The sequence below is a fragment of the Pezoporus flaviventris genome, unplaced genomic scaffold (assembly GCF_033815535.1).
Source record: "Pezoporus flaviventris isolate CSIRO_AGI_PZ_B2104156 unplaced genomic scaffold, CSIRO_AGI_Pfla_v1 ptg000054l, whole genome shotgun sequence".
NCBI classification, from domain to species: domain Eukaryota; kingdom Metazoa; phylum Chordata; class Aves; order Psittaciformes; family Psittacidae; genus Pezoporus; species Pezoporus flaviventris.
In genome coordinates this window covers 8,035,453-8,057,500 of record NW_026892602.1, presented here as the reverse complement: position 1 = coordinate 8,057,500, position 22,048 = coordinate 8,035,453, and the positions used below count along the sequence as shown (strand labels likewise).

General features: G+C 39.2%; 1 protein-coding gene across 3 annotated transcripts in view; it reads left to right on the top strand.

The window, feature by feature from the left end:
- The window catches only part of TSHZ3 (teashirt zinc finger homeobox 3), a 66,515-nt gene extending 46,616 nt beyond the window's left edge, over positions 1 to 19,899 (top strand). For 2 of the 3 annotated variants that reach the window (XM_061469117.1, XM_061469118.1), the window contains exon 3: positions 14,241 to 19,899. In XM_061469117.1, the coding sequence (XP_061325101.1) occupies positions 14,241 to 17,440 (3,200 nt within the window). In that variant the 3' untranslated portion in view covers positions 17,441 to 19,899. The remainder of the gene's footprint in view (positions 1 to 14,240) is intronic. The other variant, XR_009746168.1, reaches the window with a different exon arrangement.
- Positions 19,900 to 22,048: the final 2,149 nt, after the last annotated feature.

Below are 22,048 nucleotides of genomic sequence, written 5' to 3'. Positions count from 1 at the left end.
ATCAAGCGAGGGCTTGCCAGTGATGTTGATGGGACGGAGAGAAGGAGGGACCGTAGGTACGCAGAACTGTTTTCCACTGACTCTTGGTGGGTGTTTGACTGCAGTTAGCCAGGAACGGCCAGCAGGTCGGAATTCAGTCAGGACTGAACCTTATCAATATTCTGAGGTGTAATCTGTGCTGTCTGCCAGGTTGGTTTTAACAAGTGTTGGTTGGCTTAAATCTCTCAAAACGCAGTGCTTCAGGAGCATTGAGAGCATCAGGACTCTCTTCCTTTTTTTACAAACAGGTAAAACTGAGTTTAAGTATGCTGTCTGCCATGAAAGTGATGGAAAGACCATAAATTGATCCTGCAAGTTGTGATCGGGGCTTATTTTCCTTCTTTTTCCTCTAAGCCACAATGAATTCCTTCTGAAAGGCAGCTGACACTCACACTCTGTACATTTTTATGTATGCTTACTCTTTTACGCATCCAACAGGGTTATGTATGCTTTTTTAGTAACGCCTGCTGAAGCGTGGAAAGGATCAACATTTCATTCTGATTACATTCCATTTATTTCTCTATTTTGGAGGAAGGGTTCCATAAAGTATAAGATAGGCGTAACTAAAATAAGTTTCTGCTGTGGGTGAAAGGTATTGGTAGTTAATGTGACTCCTCATAAAGCAGCTGAATTGCAAGTTACAATCAAAGATTTAGAAAAAAATGTCAGCTTGATAATGTCTTTTGCCGTAATAAAATACAGTCACACAAGGTGTAAAAGGCTAAAAGAATAGCCAGACAAAGACAGATCATCTGTTTGCGCTTAGGTTGAGACTCCTACAAAGCTGTTACTTGAAAGTACCTGTGCTGGGTACGGGAATGTGGAGATTGCCATATTACATGTATATTTAATCTTTGGTTATATTATTTCAAGTGTTATGCAGCTATAATAGCATGAAATAGATACCCTTGCCTGATACAGCAATAGATATTACATCACTGCTGCTATAATGCTACGCTGCAAAGGGACTTTTTAAAGGATTTCTACTGATAATGAAAATATTCTGATACAGCATTAAGGATTTTGCTACTGAAATGTGTTTAATGTAAATATGCTGTCAGATACCCTTCAAGTAATTGACAAGAGCAGATGATTAGCAGTGTTCTCAATAGTGTTTTTGCATAATCTTACATTTTGACAGAACTCTTCAGCAGCTTTTTATTGTCAGTGCTCTGCAATCAGTAATACTTTTTCCTTGACATTTACTTTGTCATTATAAATCTTGTAAGTGGTCATTTAACTTGTTCAGTATGCGTGTAAGAATATCATTACTAACACGTTTGAAAAAAATGTCTTCATGTTGAGGAACTATTGTGAAAGTAAACTTAAAAAAACCCCTAGATGAAGTAGGTTGTGAATGACTTCGGGATATATATACCTGTCTGTGAGCATCTTCTTGCACATTTCAAAGGTGATTTTAAATACGCTTTCTTATTCAACATTCGCGTATAAGTCGTCAAATTCAACATGGTTATTGGATTTTTTTAAGCTGGTATTTTTTTAATTTAACACTATTGCTCAGTTATGATCATTTACATCTAACTGACCAAAATTAAACTATTATGGTCTATAAGCATTCATAATTGCATACCGCATGTAACATTAATAGTCACTATAATAAAGCTTCATCTTTATTGAAGCATCTCTTGTTTCTACAGCAGTTCTTTAATCTATCTCAATAGATTTCTAGTGTACAGCTCATATAGATTTGGTCAGTGACAAGGGTTAGAGTAGTCTTGTAGAACATTTACTTGTAGCTGTGAAAAGCCCACATTCATCAGAGGATTAGGTCGATCAGATTGTACCAGGATCAATGGAAGGACTGTGTGATCCCTCTTAGGCTGTAATGTGTTCACCTTCCTTGGAGAGAATTCACATACACACACATTTCTCTGTCTTAAAGCCATTTATCTCAGAATGTCAAATTGCAATAATTAACCATTATTGATCTTAAATTCAATTAACTTCATTAACACAGGTCATGATGAGGGTGCTTGTAAAGGAAAGGCTCTTGACAAGTGACTTTTCTTATATGACATTAAATGTTCACAATTGTGGCTATAAACTATTCATATTGTGCCACAGGAACATCTTTTAAAAATGACAAGAGTTTGGTTGGTGGTTCTAAAGTGACATTTTAATCCCCTCCCCCTCATCCTCTAGTTCTCAGGGTTTTCCAACAAATTTTCTATTCAGGAATCAGTGGACCATTTGTTTCCATCAGATTATTTTAGCATGGTATTACAGCAAACCCCTCCTATTCAAATACTGTTTAGTTCAATAGCTAGTGCTAGACAGAGACACATTTACAGAAGCGTATATTAGTGTAGTTAGTAAATGAGTAAAATAAATATTCAGGGCTTCTTTTTGCTATCCATACAAAACAAACTCGGACCATCTCATAAAGGTAATCCTTGGAATCCCTGCTTTCTCTGAGTCCTAAGGTTCATATTGCGATCAATACCTGTTTTCCTTAAATGAGGGCTGAATAAAAACTGTGAAAGGACACAAAGCTTTGTTGGTCCACAGTGATCTCCCTTTTTTCATGGAGAAACTTCATTATAAGTACAAATTCACAATAGCTGAAATCATGATTGAAATAATTTGGATTTCTGCTCTACTGTTTATACAGTTGCATGGAGTTTATTGTAAGGAGATACTGCAGCCAAAATAGCTATTGAAACTCCTGTCTAAAGAACTTCAGTGGGAATTTCAAATTTGCAAGAAAAATAAAGGATTGGGTTGAAGGTCTTTTGGTACATTTTGAATGTCTTAGCTAGTCATGATCATTTATGAATAAATCAAGTAGAATGACTCACTGTAATATACTGAAGCATTTTAGATGGAAACATGATTTTTAAATGCTTCACAATGAAGGCTGCAGCTCCAGAGGTGTGTGTTAATATTAGTAAAGTTAAACACAAATAGAGAGCCAGTGTTCTGTTTACTATAAAACTTGTAAGAGACAGATTAGAAGCAACCAAAGATGTAGGAAAATTACAGAAAGGAAGGTGTAAGATTTTTTTTCTTAGTCTAAAAAAATGCTAAACCATAATCAGAAGACTCTGAGAAATGTGGGTAAAGAGAAACAGCAACATCAGTTTTGTTCAGAAACAGATTTCTGTGACAATTAAATGGTCATTTTGTCACTACATTTGCTATTTCCACTCCACTATACAAAGCATTTACTGAAAAGAGGCAAGGCAGAAGCAGAATGGTTTGATTACTGCATCTGAAGAAACTAAAGTTCCCATACAACATCTGTTTGCTCAGTGAAGGATTATAATAATTAAGAGCTATTAGAGCCATATTGAGAACTTTTATGCTCATGCCTGCTTATCCTGCAGTTGGCTGTGAATCTTATATTAGCTTGTTGAATGCCCCATGTGCTTTTAAGTGATTAAAAGATGCCACCCAAATGCTGATATCAAGCAGAGATTGTGTCACTATGTTTTAGTAACAGTTCATACAGAGAATTTGGCTTCATTTTACCACAATGTTGATTATGACATATATTTAAAAAAGCAGACCAAAACCAAAATAAAACAAAAAAAACCCCACCAAACCCAACAAAAAACCCCAACCAACCAACCAAAATAATCAAAAACAAGCCACCAAAACAAAACAAAAAAAAAATCCCAAACATTTTTTATCCTTTGAGGATTCTGTCATTTGAGAAGATGCTAATTCTATGATTAGAAAAATTTTACAGAGTCAAGAAACAAACTAAGAAAAAAAAATACCTTCCAAATCAAAATTAGGGTGAAAGCATAACATGAAGCTATTTTCTGCTTATGAACATTTATTTCCCACTGTAGTATTTGCTTGTCTGGAGTGGGAAACTCTAACCAGTCTGTAGTTCTTCACACCAAGCGACTGTTTTGGAAACCAATGTAAAAGCACTTCTGTCTTACTTAGAGTGGATCACATTTATTCATGATGAATAATTTATACAGCAAATGTAGGTAGGTTTTTTCTGTTCCTAATGGACATACTAATTATAGTTGTTAAGTGTATGTGAAAGTTTTCAGAATATGGGGCTGCTTGTGAACTGTTTACTTCAATAGTCTGAGCCTGGCTCTTGGATCCCTAATGGGATCATCCTTTGTGGATGGTTAGCTGACCCTTAACTTCCCGAGGGATAGCAAGGAACTTTATGCTCCTTCAAATGATGTAAATTTGTAACTTTTGTGTACTTGGATTAAGGGCATCCTTTCCCCAGGAACTCAGAATGGTGGCAAGGGGAGGAAGTCCTACGTGCATGTTGATGAAACCAAATACCAAGACCCTGAATTGACTCAAACCAAGTCACAGTCTCCGTTACCCATTTGCCTGCTCTATATCTAGTCCTGATAGTGCTTGTAAAAGGCTGTGTGGTGGTGGGGAAGGCCAAAAAGTTGTTTTTTTCCCTTTTCAGCAGGATTAGCCAGAAATTCCAGGTTTATAGGGGCTGTTAAAATCTCTACTTTCCCAGAGAGCAAAAGGTAGGAATGAGACTGATTCCACAAAATATGACAGCAAGGAGGGTCCTTCTGTTGTCACTGGAATCCATAATGTTTCTCATCCTTTCCACTTGATTGCTGCGATCCTGCATCACCTCTGGTAGTCAATTGTGGGCATAAAGTGGGGCATATTCTCCAGCTTCACCGCAGCTGTGGTACTTTTGTGAGTCAGTTGTATTGTGCATGTGAGACTGCAAATTGAGGACAAACCTCATAAAAATCTGTTTTCTTACCCAGGCATAGCCTCTGAACTGTTACTCCTGTGAAGCTTGTCATAAGCATATCATTCACTTCTGACTGTACAATATTGATATCTGAAGGCAAGTTTTATGTGAGGAGGTAACCTTAGAAATCTGTCTGGTTTTGTTCATTACACATGGGAGTAACTTGGACCTTGGGTCTCAATTAAAGTGTTTTTATCTTCAGATCTCTTCTTGTCAAAACCTTCTTGTAGAAGGTGTCAGATGAGCTCTTCAAGTGAGATGGATCTCAGACTGATCCTCACACAACTCTATCCATAGAATTGTTTGTGGATAGGACCATGTGCTCTTCTACATGTTAGAGAGAAGTGGTATTATGTTTGATGGGTGGATAATTTGAGCAGATATTACAAAAAACCCTGCTCAGCAGGTTAAATTCAGGGAATTTAAGCCTTGGGCAGGAATCAAGGCAGAGCAGAGCTTTGGAGGAGAGAGGCATGATCCATCATGTTACATATACTCTGGTAGAACCAGCATTCACTTCATACCTGAAGTCCTGCTCTGTGCTGGAAGCAGAAAGCTCTTTGGAGGAGACTTGTGACAATACTTCTAATTACTTCAAAAACCTTTCCTATTTTCCCCATTGTGAAAAGAAGCATGCTGGCATCCTGCAGATTCAGCATTTATTGGATCCCAGCAGCTTGGCTTAGAGGAGATTTGAAATCACAGGCTCTGGGTTGTGCAGAGTACACGCACCTGTGGGTATTTCACTGAGTATTTTTATTCTTAATAATTGTTTAAGCTAAAAACTGGCAATTATTTTCAATTATACACATATATTGTACTCGCATAAACACACTGTGAAGAAACCTAGGAACAGAAATGTAAACTTAAGCCATCTTATGTTATTTGTAAATAGCTGAATTATATATATATTAACCTACAGGAGTTACAGGCTTGTTTACTTGTCTTCTTGTCTGGCATGAAGCAAGTGATTTTTAACCTTTGAATTTCCAGGTATGCAGTTATAAACTGTGCATAAGAATGTTTCTTCCATGGGATTGCTGTGAAGAATAAAACGCTCATAGAAGTTTCTGAACGCCTCAGTAGAATGATGCTGTCCAATAGCACTAAGTTGTTTCTAAGCCACCACTTAATATTATGGCATCCTGTTTTGTTCAGGTGTGTATTTAATAATGTATACATAAATGTGAGGATTGCATGGGAATCTCCCATTTAATAAATATCTAAACAGTATTTAGTTTCAGAAAAAGATATGCCTCCCTTCTCAGAATTAATAGCAATTGTATAATGTTTACTCTCTTAATTTGTAGGTGGCCTTTATGATACTTTTCATATGGCAGCATAAAGTCTAAAGTGAACAGGAGACCTGAATCCTGTAACCTCCTTTAAACTACACAAAATTCAGGGGAATTGGGAATGAGAGGAGGAAAAGGTGCCTACTGTAGACTTGCTTTGTTCTGTGCTTAGATGACTGCCACTTTCATAGGATCATAGAATCATAGAATAATTGGGGTTGGAAAGGACCTTAAGATCATCTAGTTCCAACCCCCCTGCCGTGGGCAGGAACACCTTACGCTAAATCACATCACCCAAGGCCTCGTCCAACCTGGCCTTGAACACTGCCAGGGATGGAGCATTCACAACCTCCCTGGGCAACCCATTCCAGTGCCTCACCACCCTAACAGGAAAGAATTTCCTTCTTATATCCAATCTAAACTTCCCCTGTTTAAGTTTTAACCTGTTACCCCTTGTCCTGTCACTACAGTCCCTAATGAAGAGTCCCTCCCCAGCATCCTTATAGACCCCCTTCAGATACTGGAAGGCTGCTATGAGGTCTCCACGCAGCCTTCTCTTCTTCAGGCTGAACAGCCCCAACTTTCTCAGCCTGTCTTCATACAGGAGGTGCTCCAGTCCCCTGATCATCCTCGTGGCCCTCCTCTGGACTTGTTCCAGCAGTTCCATGTCCTTTTTATGTTGAGGACACCAGAACTGCACACAATACTCAAAGTGAGGTCTCACAAGAGCAGAGTAGAGGGGCAGGATCACCTCCTTCGACCTGCTGGTCACACTCCTTTTGATGCAGCCCAGGATACGGTTGGCTTTCTGGGCTGCAAGCGCACACTGCTGGCCCATGTTCATTTTCTCATCAACCAACACCCCCAAGTGCTTCTCTGCAGGGCTGCTCTGAATCTCTTCTCTGCCCAACCTGTAGCTGTGCCTGGGATTGCTCCGACCCAGCTGTAGGACCGTGCACTTGTCATGGTTAAACCTCATGAGGTTGGCATCAGCCCACCTCACAAGGGTGTCTAGGTCCCTCTGGATGGCATTCCTTCCCTCCAGCGTATCAACTGAACCACACAGCTTGGTGTCATCGGCAAACTTGCTGAGGGTGCACTCAATCCCACTGTCCATGTCAGCGACAAAGATGTTGAACAAGACCGGTCCCAACACTGATCCCTGAGAGACACCACTCGTTACTGGTCATTAATGACATATAAACTCATTTCTTGTTATCATCTCTTCACTGTGTATTCCTGTCCATGTAATCCTCAACTCTTAACACTTAGAGTTGATTTGAGCTCTCTGAAGTTGCTCCAAATGTAATTCCAGTCTGGGATGCTGGATGAGAGCAGCTGGCCAGCTTCCTCTGGCCAGTTCCTGAGCCCTCTGTGGCAGACAGCTGCAGTATCCTCATGAAGGAGCAAACACAAGTACGCGTCAAAGTTTCTAGTGTCTAATGATAGCCACCCATTAGAAGGGCATGCTGTATTGCATCCATCCACACTGATTCCCAGCAACTTAATACTACTCTTACTGGCATGAAAAGGCTGCAGATTTATCAACATAAAAAAAAAAATTCAGCTAAACAAGCATTAATCATGCACATTGCATCAAATTAACATGTTCAAAATTAATATTCTTGACCTTGCCAGTGGGCAGAATAATCAGTCTTGCAGTAGGATCATGCACCGGTGCAGAGTACCAGCGACTTCAGCCAATGTGTGAGAGAACTGCTGACCTCTCCACTTGGAAATAACATTTCTCCCCCATAATAGACAGTCCTGCCTCTAAGAAACACAACCTTTGACCTTTCTAACAGGAATAATATCCCTGTCAAGGTGCTGGGTAATCAGTATTGCCATGCCCATTTAGAGACAGCATTGTCATTTGCCAGTCTTGTACCCAGGGCAGCCCCTCATACCTCCCATTTCTGTTACCTAATGAGGAGCATGCTAACGTCTCTACCAAATAGTGAAGTCTCAAATACAATTTCAGTTACACATGAATTATCAGTCAGTCTCAGTATAGGAATATAGCTCATGTTGTGGGTGAAATGCTTGACTTTCTTCCTGTAAGTGTGAGGCCTGTGGAGTGGGAGTTTTCTAACAGACCAGTATAACTCTTTTATATGCCTTCATTTGCATTAGGTTGCATAGGATTGACTCCATCCACTGAGTTGGTTTTCTCTTGCCTCTGTTCATTAATTTTGTGAGTAAGGTTCATTGGCACAGTCAAATAATCTTCGTGCTGTTGTTTCTCTCTTGGCTTTCCCTGGACCTGTGTTCAGACTGAGCTCCCTCTTTATTATGTATGGTCTTCCTGCTCTTAAGTGTGAAATTTATATGGGTTCAGGATTTTAAGGAATTGACGGTTTGGGAGATGACACTTAGTATTACATGATGATTTCAAACCACACGTAAATAAATAATAAATCTGTTTGTAATTTTTTTAAAGGAAAAGCTGTTTGGTTAAAGCCAAAGATTTCCAAGGAGCTGAATAGTTTTGATAAACTTGAAGTTAAGCATTTTTTCATGGGAGAAGAATATAGAATCAAAGAATGGTTAAGGTTGGAAAGAACTTAAGATCATCTAGTTCCAACCTCCCTGCCATGGATATATTTAAATGTTTTGGTATTTTTTAAAGCAAAGAGTTTGTATGCTAGTTTAAATATGTCTTTAAGCTGTCAGAGGGGAGATTTAGATTAGATATTAGGAAGAAGTTCTTTCTGTGAGGGTGGAGAAGGCTGGCACAGGTTGCCCAGAGAAGCTGTGGTTGCCCCATCCCTGGCAGTGTTCAAGACCAGGCTGGATGGGGCTTGAAGCAAGCTGGTCTAGTTTAGGGTGTCCCTGCCCATGGCAGGGCGATTGGAACTTGATGAGCTCCAAGGTTTCTTCAAACCCAAACCTTTCAATTATTCTATGAAACTTAACTAATGGATTTAGAAGAAATAAACTAGTGGATTTAGTAAGAAGAAATCTTTGCAGAAAAGCATGATTAAAGCAAAGACATTTCATAAATATTGAAATCAAATATTTGGATAGAACCAAGCCAAAATATATGGTCTCAGGTGCATTTTTCAGGAAATAAGGGAGGAATTGTGCAATGGGTTGTTTTTTGGAGAGGAGTAAAGTATACCTTTCATGCTATGGTTTTGTATTTCCATACAAACTGTAGGAGATATGTGTCTGACTGCGTTACTGGGTGGATATTGCTGTGGAAGGGATGAAAACCGTGTGATGTTTTTCCTCTTTCTGCTGAAGAGGACCTCCAGCCATCGGGGTTCAAGCCAGTAGCTGTTGTGCTGGTGGACACCTCAGAACATTGCTGAGTCAGGCCTGGGACATCAGTAAAGTAAGAATTGTTTTAGCTGCACAAAGACTTCTTCTGCCTGCAGAGATGTAGTAGATGGAGATATTTCTCTGCTCTTGTATAGTAGATCTCTGGTGTCTGTGTGGAGCCAGGTATGTGAGTTTATTGGTGTATATATAATATGTAGATTATTTTGGGTAGTGATGGATCACAATTTATTTCAGTGGCAAGGAAATGATCCATAGCTCAGTTATGAAGGTAATTCCCTCTTGTGTGGAAATAAATTTCATTATACCACAGTTTACTGATATGTATTGATATCAAATGTTTTAATTTCATTATGACCTAGCACTTCAGTTAATAATTACAACAAACATTAATGAGGGAAATACTTGTTCTCAACCTTATTGTGGCTGCACCTGTGATAGGTTTCAGAACCCCTTTGATATCCTCACCTTCTGTATAAACTGGGGAGTGTACTAGGGACCTGCTTTCCATTTTGGTCAGATATGTCATAGTGACATCAGTGTTCAACTCACAGGCAATTTTCTGTGGCTTATGTTGCCCCATGAGGTGTAAAATGAGAACTTTTTCAAGAACTGTAATTTTTTTTTTCTTCCTTTGCTTGGGAAAAACAAAATCCAGAACCACCTAATTTCTTTCACTTCCATTCTTATTAACTTCTTCTGCTATTAGAGCTGCCTTTAAAGGTGGGTTTGTTTTTTTTTTCTGTCCGACTTTTCTGTCAAGGCATTGAAGAAGAATTCAACAGACACCCCACTGTTTCAAACATTCACTCTACATTTGAAAAATATCAAAGACAAGCCTTATTTATTTATTTATTTTTATAAGAAGGAAACAGCTGAGTAACAATGGGCTTCTTAAAGACACTTTCTCCACCAGGCAGTGAATCTCACGGAAAAAAATTATTTAGCATCACCTCCTGATTTTGTTTTCTGTTTTTATATTCTCTTTGCTCTTCTTGTATGTACTTAGCTAAACAAGAAATTTCTCTGCTTTGGGCCTCTTTGTCCTTCTTTCTGTTGCAGTGATGTTGTTACCTTCATCTGTGCTCAAACCCAATATATATCATCTCTCTCCTCTGAGCAAATCTGGTAGGGCATGGAGGGATCAGAGATTCCCTCAGCTGCAGATGGGCTCCTTTACATGAGTACCTGTACTGAATCCCATGCTCTCTGCTTCAGAGCATTAAGGACTGAAGTTTGTCCTTAACCCACTCTCTTCTTCTGTCTCACATGCTGGTAACAATTTAATTAGGTTTTCTGAGGAAAAGCCTCCATATGTCAGCCTGTAGTGGTGCTGCAGGACCTTTGAGTATGCCCCAAGTCTGCCATTGCAAGTTGGTCTGGGAGTTGCTGGGTTGCCTTGTATTTCCCTTAAGGCCCTTGGAATAAGGAATTGGAAGCTAGTAGTGTAAATTCCAGTTTAGGATGGTGTTTTACATCTTAGGCTAAGATATTTCCTTGAGCAGCCTCATCTCTTGCATAAATCTTTGGCTGAGAAAGTTGAGGGTAATGAAACAAGTTGGGAGTAATGTTGTTTCATCCCTCCTCTCCTTTGTATAGGGGAAAGAGCAGAAGGAGTTGTTCAGCCTGTAGTTTATCTGAGTTGCAGATTCTGGGTTCCATTCTATGCTGTCATTTGTGCCTCATTTCCTGCATTTCTGGATCAAAGACTGATGTCACAAGTTGGCTTCACAGCTTGAGGTTAGGAAGGAGAACAGCTATAAAGGAGGCAGCTCCTGGTTAACACGCAAATGTGCGTGATAGTTGGTGAAAAGGGCAAAGAAAGCATGAAAGGTAAATAGATTTACATTTAAATGAGCTGCGTGCTGGAGGCTTTCCCTAATGTAAAAGTCACTCTCTAAAAATACTGTGAATGTGACAATACAACTGTTTCAGTCCAAACAAAATCTGTAAGATTTCATTAATAAGAGAAATAAAAATATAAGGAAACACAGACTAATTCTGTGCTTGTTTTTTGTGACCCTTGTATGTGTTGATGGGGAGTTTCCATCGTGTGCAGGGACAGATCCCAGGGCTTTGGTGTGGGATGTGAGGTAGGAATGGGTGGCACGTGCTCACACTAGCACTCAGTGGAGAAAAACAGCAAAAGACAGGTATACCTTCAGAGTACTTTGGTGTGCCATCTTGGCCTGCAGGTGGGAGTGAGATCATTATAATGCAGGCAGTGTGGCAATAACCTTGGATTTTCTTTACCTCATAAAAAGGGAATTATTCTTCAGCTTCACAGCAGAAGCAAAGGAACAGGAGTTGTAAAAGAAAAACTGTTTCCACAAGGTGGAAAAGGGTATGTTTGCTGTTGGAGCATAGATTTCATACTGTTGTTTCTTCTTTCCATCCATCCTTATTTACATCACTGGGATATGCCAGCATGGTTGGCAGGTAGTTGTTAGACAGTTGTTTACACATTATCAGTAGTTATTCAGAATTTTTCAGCTTTAGAGAGTAATTTGAACTGCTTTGGTCTCCTTTGCCTAAATTGTTGGTAGAGTTCAGATACATGGTAGAACAAATAGTTAAGGTGAAAAGCAATTTGTACCATCCATAGGGAATGAAAGTATTGAATGAAATTCACCTAATAGGATTCTTTGTACTGGTTTCCTTGCAAGTATTTGCAGGATAGGTGCTGATCCTGGGGATGAATTGCCAGCATGACTGTAATATATATAAATCAATAACATTTTTTCAAAATATTTCGAAAAATCATAAACTTGTTGTCGAAGTCTGGCCTTTGTATCAGCATCTTTGAGGGATCTTAGAATAAAGTTTCAAATTTTTTCAAACTGTGATCTCCCAGATGTTAAAAATAGGACCCTTGCTGCATGACTTTTCTGCACTGAAATTATCTGAACTGAAATAATCTAATCCCTATTTTGTGTTACTCTTCATTGGAGACTGTAGTGACAGGACAAGGGGTAATGGGTTAAAACTTAAAAAGGGGAAGTTTAGGTTGGATATAAGAAGGAAATTCTTTCCTGTTAGGGTGGTGAGGCACTGGAATGGGTTGCCCAGGGAGGTTGTGAATGCTCCATCCCTGGCAGTGTTCAAGACCAGGTTGGACGAGGCCTTGGGTGATACGGTTTGGCGTAAGGTGGCCCTGCCCACGGCAGGGGGGTTGGAACTAGATGATCTTAAGGTCCTTTCCAACCCTAACGATTCTATGATTCTATGATTCTATGATATGTTTGTGCTTTCTTAGATTTAACTTCTGTTCTGAAGATCAGATTATAACTTTACATGCTTGGAGGAAGGTTTGCTACCCTTTATGCATGTTAAAGAACAGTAGCGAATATTTTGTGTTACCTAACTGACTGAAGAAATACTCCATGTGAAACTAAAAGCCTGATTTCATTGTTCCTTTTAACAGTTGTTTTCTCTCCTGTGATTTTCTGATAACATTTAAACATATTTTCCCTGAAGTTTGCAGGGTTCAATACTGTATATGTGATATCTACTATACCGTTCTACATTTTTTACTCTGTTGGTTAAATTAGGGTCTTTTAGGGGTGTAAACTTATATCTTCTCTGCCTGAATAAGCAAGCTATAGATTATTTGATGTGTTTAAGATACAGATATCACACATTCCACATGTGCTGAAGAGAAGGTCAAAAGTTAAGTGTCTTCAACCATAGGGTCTACTGGTAATGTGGTTTGGGTTGGTTTGTTTGTTTGTTTTTTCCAAAGTTTATAAATTTATTTGTGAGAGATTGTAAGTAAATTTTAAACTTCACTTAATACAGAATAGTCATGCTGTATTTTTGCTTTCTTGCTTAGCTGTAAATTAATGCATTATATAGAAATAGGTAATTTTGATCAGTTAATGATCCTTCTCTTGATGTTTCCATAGTTTTTCTGCAAAAAGGAAAAACTTGGTACACTTAGAATGTGTAGAATATGTGCCCAGAAACACCATGAGAAAAAAAAGATTTGTTTACTGTGAGTTCCCAGCTATTCTATTCAGGAATAGTATCTTAGATTTACATCACCAGTTGCATGACTTGAGGGGGGAAAGAAGACAGGATCCCTGTTGGGTGTCCGTGTAGCTTATGCTGAGTAAATATTGACAAAGTAGTCTAAAGAGCAAACACTTTGACATTTGTAAGGTCCACTGGAAGGTCTTGTATATATTTATACAGCAAGAATGAATGCAGCATACCAATTTCCTTGAAGTAGCTCCTGACATAATTCTGCATGGGCTTTCACATTGAGAAAGGTAGGTTTAAATGTGAATAGGTCATTTGTTACTCCCATAATGAATATCCTCAAATTGCTCGTAGTTAGTTGTTTCCAAAGGTTGCGTCACCTGCTTTTACCATTTCCTACTCTAAAAAAGAATACTACTAATAATGATAACTTTAAAAACCTCAGTTTTCTATTATTGCAGCTGAGGATTTTTTTACTTTCTAGAAATTTTTGGTGTTTGTTGTACTCTATTAAAGATTGAATCTCAAATCTGTAATGAGCAAAAAATGCTTGCTTAATTTAAATTGTGAATCTGTCTGTTAAGAAATGCATTAGGGGTAGGAGAAGCATAAGACATATTAATTGACAGACAGGAACTGCTGTCTCTGAGGTTGATACAAGTAATTTATTACTTTAGAAATGAATGCCACCTCCAGAATGTGCTTCATTAATTTCAAATTTAGTTTTAATTTCAAGCTGTTGCCCCTTGAGAAGAATAAGGTGGCAAATTATGTTTGAAGAGCAGATTTTTTTCTTGCTCTGAAGAAACACTAGATTTTAACTGTTTAATTTTACAAATAAGTATACTTTGGCTAAAATATTTAAGCAAAAGTATGATCAGCAGAAACTAACTTGTATTTTGTTCTCTTCATCATAGCCTATGTTTCAGATGAACTAAAAGCAGCAGCATTGGTGGAAGAAGATGTGGAACCTGATGAAAATGCAGTTGATGGGGAGCCTTCAGCAAAATATGCATGTCCAGGAAAAGACTTCAGTAAGAACTGCCAAAGCTACCAAAACTCTCCAGCAGCTGAATTTTCTAGCCATGAAATGGATAGTGAGTCACATATCAGTGAGACAAGTGACCGCATGGCAGACTTCGAGAGCAGCTCCGTCAAAAATGAGGAAGAGAGCAAGGAGGTCTCAATACCACTGGAAGATTCTACTGTATCTGATAGTTTAGAACAAATGAAAGCTGTCTATAATAACTTCCTCTCCAATTCCTACTGGTCCAATCTCAATTTGAACCTTCACCAGCCGATTTCGGAAAAGAACAATGGTAGCAGCAGCAGCAGCAGCAGCAGCAGTAGCAGTTGTGGAAGTGGCAGTTTTGACTGGCACCAGACTGCTATGGCTAAAACACTGCAGCAAGTTTCTCAGAGCAGAATTCTTCCTGAACCAAGTCTTTTTAGCACAGTTCAATTGTACAGACAAAGCAGTAAGCTTTATGGCTCTATATTTACTGGAGCCAGTAAATTCCGATGTAAAGACTGCAGTGCTGCCTATGATACTTTAGTAGAATTAACAGTGCACATGAATGAAACAGGACATTATCGAGATGACAACCATGAAACTGATAACAATAATCCCAAAAGATGGTCCAAACCTCGTAAACGTTCTTTGCTTGAAATGGAAGGGAAAGAAGATGCCCAGAAAGTTTTAAAGTGTATGTACTGTGGTCATTCATTTGAATCTCTTCAGGATTTGAGTGTTCATATGATCAAAACAAAACACTACCAAAAAGTGCCTCTGAAGGAACCTGTTACACCTGTAGCAGCAAAAATTATCCCAGCTACTAGAAAGAAAGCATCACTGGAGCTTGAACTTCCGAGTTCTCCAGATTCCACAGGTGGGACACCAAAAGCAACAATCTCAGATACCAGTGATGCACTTCAAAAGAATTCTAATCCTTACATTACGCCAAATAATCGCTATGGTCACCAGAACGGTGCCAGCTATGCCTGGCACTTTGAGGCGAGAAAATCTCAAATCCTGAAGTGCATGGAGTGCGGAAGCTCGCATGACACTCTGCAGGAACTCACGGCTCACATGATGGTGACGGGACATTTTATTAAAGTCACTAACTCTGCCATGAAAAAAGGAAAGCCAATTATAGAAGCCCCAGCAACTCCAACAATAACATCTTTAGTAGATGAGAAAGTCCAGTCTGTGCCCCTTGCTGCCACCACTTTTACGTCTCCATCCAATACACCTTCTAGTGTTTCCCCTAAATTAAATGTTGAAATAAAAAAAGAAGTAGATAAAGAAAGAAGCATTGCTGATGACAAAATGAAAGACAAAGAAAAGTCAAGTGAAGATGAGGAGAAGTATGATATCTCCTCAAAATACCATTACTTGACTGAAAATGACCTGGAAGAAAGCCCTAAAGGGGGATTAGATATATTGAAGTCTTTAGAAAACACAGTTACATCAGCTATAAACAAAGCCCAGAATGGCACACCAAGCTGGGGTGGCTATCCCAGCATTCATGCTGCCTATCAGCTGCCCAATATGATGAAGCTGTCATTGGGCTCATCTGGGAAGAGCACACCTTTAAAACCTATGTTTGGAAACAATGAACTAGTATCGCCAACTAAAAACCAGCCCTTGGTGTCTCCTCCAAGTAGCCAGACCTCACCTGTGCCAAAAACAAACTTTCACGCCATGGAAGAATTGGTAAAGAAAGTCACTGAGAAGGTGGCTAAAGTGGAGGAAAAAATGAAAGAGCCTGAAGGGAAGTTTTCTCCAATGAAGCGTGCGACGCCTTCGCCATGCAGTAGTGAAGTCAGTGAACCCCTTAAGATGGAGTCCTCCAATGATGGTGGCTTTAAAAGCCAGCAGAACAGCCCAGTCCCTCAGAGAGATGGTTGCAAGGATAGTCCAACTGTAGAACCTGTGGAAAATGGGAAGGAGCCTGTTAAGTCCATTGTAAGTTCTTTAAGTAGCAGCACAGCTATCATTACTGACCACCCTCCTGAACAGCCATTTGTAAATCCATTAAGTGCACTGCAGTCTGTCATGAATATTCACCTTGGGAAGGCAGCAAAGCCATCTTTGCCTGCTTTGGATCCAATGAGCATGCTGTTTAAAATGAGCAACAGTTTGGCAGAAAAGGCTGCAGTGGCCACCCCACCTCTACAATCCAAAAAACCAGACCACTTAGACCGTTATTTTTATCATGTCAACAATGACCAACCTATAGATTTGACGAAAGGCAAGAGTGACAAAAGCTGCTCTTTGGGTTCAGCGCTTTTGTCATCTACATCGACATCTTCTGCATCTTCTTCATCTACAGTGACAACAGCAAAGACATCTGCAGTCGTGTCATTCATGTCAAACTCGCCGCTACGCGAGAATGCCTTGTCAGATATATCTGATATGCTGAAGAACCTGACAGAAAGTCACACATCAAAATCTTCCACACCTTCCAGCATATCTGAGAAATCTGACATTGATGGTACCACAATAGAGGAACCAGAAGAGAGTACACCAGCTCAAAAAAGGAAGGGACGTCAGTCTAACTGGAACCCTCAGCACTTGCTCATATTGCAGGCCCAGTTTGCAGCTAGTTTGCGGCAGACTTCAGAGGGTAAATACATGATGTCGGACTTGAGCCCTCAAGAAAGAATGCACATTTCCAGGTTTACGGGACTTTCAATGACCACAATTAGCCACTGGCTAGCCAATGTGAAATACCAGCTCCGAAGGACGGGGGGAACTAAGTTCCTTAAAAATTTGGACACTGGGCACCCAGTGTTCTTTTGTAATGACTGTGCTTCACAGATCAGAACTCCTTCAACTTATATCAGTCATCTTGAATCACATCTGGGTTTCAGGTTAAGAGACTTGTCCAAACTGTCCAGTGAACAGATTAACAGTCAGATAGCACAAGCAAAGTCACCATCGGAAAAACTGGTGACATCCTCTCCAGAGGAAGATATCGGAACTTCTTATCAGTGCAAACTTTGTAACAGGACTTTTGCAAGCAAGCATGCTGTTAAACTTCATCTTAGCAAAACACATGGGAAGTCACCAGAGGATCATCTTCTGTATGTTTCAGAGTTAGAGAAGCAGTAGCATTTGCTTTCGATTAAAATAACTGTAATTTGCTTTGAGGAAAACTGTCAAAGACGCCTTAAAGCTACTGTTTAGTTCTTGGCACATGTTCTTATTTTAACTCCAGAGTCGCTCTGGGCTGAACTGTTTTGTATAACTGTACAGTGTTTAAATAGAGGTGCATAATCAGCTGTTGTTACTGGTAAAATATGAAGGTTAAAATGCAGTGGTAAGTGTTTGGAATTTTGTGTAAATTTGATTTAGTTGCTGTGCATCCCTCTGATGCATCAAGCTGCATGCATTAACTGACAGTTTAATTAAGCATTTATAACTAATTCTGGTGCACTTTTTTCATGTGACCTAAGTGTGCTGGTATTTCTCACCCTATAATCTTTAGCCCTCTGAGTACTTTGAAGCACTTTTGCATTAATTTGGTAAAAATGTGTGGATATGTTTTTTTTAAACCCTTACCAGCTTAGTTCCGGTTACTAATATGAACCTCCATTTATGCAGAGGTGTCTCACACCTTGAAATTTAAAAACATAATTTTCACATTGAAACATAGATGTATATATTGTATAGATTTCAAAATCTCTTATGGAAAATGTGATTGTGGTTAATGCCATTTTCTTTTTTCTTCAGCATTTTTAGCAACAGTGGGGTTTGTACCTGATAAGTCCCAGGTATAAATTGTACCTATATATAGTGTATATTTCATTTTTTAGATCAACAGTTTTTCCTTTAACATCCAAACATTGTAAATTATATGATGAAAGATACCACAGATAGCATTTATAAAATATTCAGAAACATTATTCTTAAAGCAAAGTATGTTTTGTTTTGCTATACAGTACATCTATATTAGTAGAGGTTCATGTTTAAATTATACATATTTATTAGTGTTGCTATCTTTTGTTTTTGTTTTGGGTTTTTTTTTTTTGTTAAACTGTCTGAAGAAACAGAAGCCACGGACTGCATTCCTGGCATGCATTCTAACTGTTTTGCACAACATGACTTTTAAAGGTATTTATTAGTAAAAAAAAAAGTAAAAATAAAAAAAAGAATAAAAAGAAAAAATTCAAAATAGACTCAGTGCTCAAAGGGTTAAATCTATTTGAAAAACTTGTACTGTATTTCCTAAACATTGATAAAGCCTTTAAAATGTTTGTACTGTAATACTTTGCTTAAAAAGTTATGAGGCATTCGGTGATATAACCTCTTTTACTTATTTATAAGCGCTCTTTGTTGTTATTTCCTATTGTAGAATGCCTTTTTATTTCAATTGGTAACTTTCTGTTTTGTTCTGCCTAATTATTCTCCCAAGATTCCATACTGCAGCTTTATCTTTAGGCATATGAAAGGTAACCCGTGGTTACCAGCACACTAAGTGATTCTGTTCGTCTCCATTTTTGGCAGTTAATTTGCAGAAGTAACTGACAGCTGACACCATGTGAGAATCTACGTATAAAATATTGGCATGTAAACAGCACAGACACTGTAATGCACTCTGTGCCCTGTTTTGTTGTTGACAATGAAGCACCATTATAAGACTCTTCATATAACCTTTTTTTCTACGGCAGCATTAAAATTGTCTTTTTGCTATAATTTTGTGTTGCGTTCACAATTATGTCTGAAATGTGCTACGACTAACGAGCACATTAAAATTAAATTGTATGCTATCTGTTTATGACTGAAGCTTGAGTAGGTTTCTTCATCTGCCAGGTGCTGGCAGTCAAAAGCTGCACATAAATCAGTGGAGTTTTAGTGAACTTTAGCATTTAAAGAGCAGGGCAGCACTTATTCAAAGGCTGCATTAACACGTTTTTTTTTTTTTTCTCCTCCCAGAAAAGATAAATGAGCATTATAACTCCTTTTTAAACATCAGGTAAGGCTGACTGTGAGGATGGGGTTTGTGAGCAACGTGTGGAAAAGAAAATAGGTGTTCTGCTGCGCTGTGTATTCAAACCCAGGCGGATACTGCTGCTCGCACACCTTCCCCCGGAGTGTATTGAGTCTGCAAGTGACGCTGGTGGGTATTTCATGGCTTAGGGATCCCCTCTCCAACTACCTAGCATTTTCAAATGACAGGAGTAGGAACCTGAGACTACTGACTTCAACTTTGTTTTTGAAGTGAGTCCTCTCATGGCCCTACATGCTGTTAAACAGCATTTGCAGCAGATAGCGAGGGGAAAAGGAGATGAATAAACAAATGCCAGACAAACACAAACAAGCAGGAGCATTTGATAATGACAGAATTTTACTGGGGTTGACAGGTCAGTCTGTCAAAAGTTTTGAAAACAATTTGCATCTCCAAAGCACCTGTATTATAGTGCATGTATATAATGTCTTTTGCCAGTCAGGTGAACTCAGAGTCTGGAGATGATTACATGGGAACAAAAACCACCACTACAGCATTTAATAGTCAGGTCTCAAATAATAACTAGCATCCGAATGGCAAATACACAGTTTCCTTTCTTTAAAAAAAACAGAAGTCTTTTACTGTCTTCCAGTAAGCAGCTAATTAAATCTTTGGTCCCATTCTTCTTGCCTCTTCCTCTTTCCCTTTCCCATCCCCTTCCCCTTCCTTTTTTTCCTTCCCCTTGCCTCTTACTCCTCTCCTCTCCTCTCCTCTCCTCTCCTCTCCTCTCCTCTCCTCTCCTCTCCTTTCCTCTCCTCTCCTCTCCTCTCCTCTCCTCTCCTCTCCTCTCCTCTCCTCTCCTCTCCTCTCCTCTCCTCTCCTGCCCCTTCCCACTCCCTTTCTCTCCCCTTTCCTTTCATTTTCATCTTTCTCTGTAATAGTAAAGGCTAGCACTAGATCTTCAAAAATTGTGCATCCAATAGCAAATGGTGGTAAGCAGACCTAATGAATGGGATTAATGATGAGGGCTCTGTTTTTTTATTTCCTCTTGGCGCACAGTTGTATTTGATTTTAAGGTCATTTGTGTGTCAATATTTATGGCCTCAGCTCAAATTCCAGCAATAAAGATGCAGCATGCTGTCATGCCAGTTGAGTGTCCCATCCCAGGAGTCCCTCTCAGTTAGTTGGGAGAGGCAGTTGAAGTCTTCAAGGAAGCCTCCTGGGTGGCTGTACACACTTTCTGCAAATAGATGATCTCAGTCTAAATGCAGCCAAATATTTTACCTCTACAGCAGAGAATTCCTCCTTTGAAAATTATAACAGCTTAAATATAGTTATTTGGTTGCAAACCAGAAATTCACACATAAGGAGACTGGCAGATTATTGCTTGTATTGTCAATGTATTTTTAAGATGCACCATTGACTTACGATAGTAATGTTAAAACTCTGTACCCAACACTCTTATCTCGGACACAGGAGGCAGAGGGACGTTTTGTAGGGCATGTAGTGACAAGACAAGGGGGAATGGCTTTAAACTGACAGAGGGGAGATTTAGATTAGACATTAGGCAGAAATTCTTCCCTGTGGGGGTGCTGAGGCACTGGCAGAGGGTGCCCAGAGAAGCTGTGGCTGCCCCATCCCTGGCAGTGTTCAAGGCCAGGCTGGACAGGGCTTGGAGCAACCTGGTCTGGTGGAAGGTGTGCCTGCCCATGGCAGGGGGATTGAAACTGGATGAGCTTCAAGGTCCCTTCCAACCCAAACTGTTCTATGAGCCTATGACTACAGAGCCTTTGGCAGTGTCCCTTCTGTTTGTTGTTAAAATACAGACAAGGGGTCAATGGTTCCAAACACCAAATGCCACTGATAGAACTGTACCTTATCTGGGAAAAGTCAGTTTGTAGGCCTGACTTCTCCAGGTCTCAGTGTACAGTGAGGAGACAGACTAGGTAGAAATTCACGGAGCAAGATGTTAATATGCTCCAGAAATGACTTTTTAATACATTTTTAAAATATGCTTGAAACTTTGCAAATGAATGGCTAGTCAGGATCTGCATATCCCAAGTTTATTAAAACAAAGTTCAGCTTGCATTTCAGAGCCTTGAGGACTGGCATACCAATGTGATTTCACATTATAAAGAATTTAGAGAATCAATGAACTAGAATAATGTTCTTTTCTTCCATACACTGATATGTATATTGGCATGGTAACTATTAGTGCTAACCAAATCACCACCCTAGCTACGTTATTTTTTTTTCCTATTAGACAAACATGAAGGTATGGATGCTGGATTTCAAAATATGCCTCTGAATTCTGACTTTTGCTTTGCATTGGATATGTTATTTAGAAATATGCAGATCGAGTGAGAATGAAAACAAAATGCCTCAAGAAAGAGTTTAAAAATGAAATTGTGATGAGGTGGGAAGAGCTTTAAATCACAGGTGTATAAAGGTGACCCTGGTGTAACCCCACCCAAGTAGTGGCTTGTTGCAGCATACTGTATATCTTCCAGCCATCACATTTACGCAGTATCTTAAAATAACATTTGTGATAAATGTGCAATTTAACTAATTTATGGTGCTATGATGTGCTCAAGGCTACATGCAAGATGAAAATCTTAAATGGAGCTTGAACAGCTCACTTCACAACAAGAAATCAATATGCCAGATCTTAGAGAGCTGTTCACTGGAGTCAACATTTAGCAAAAAAAAAAAAAAAAAAAAAGTCAGTGGATGTATCTTTAAGTTTAGTGAGTAAGAAATCTATAATTAAC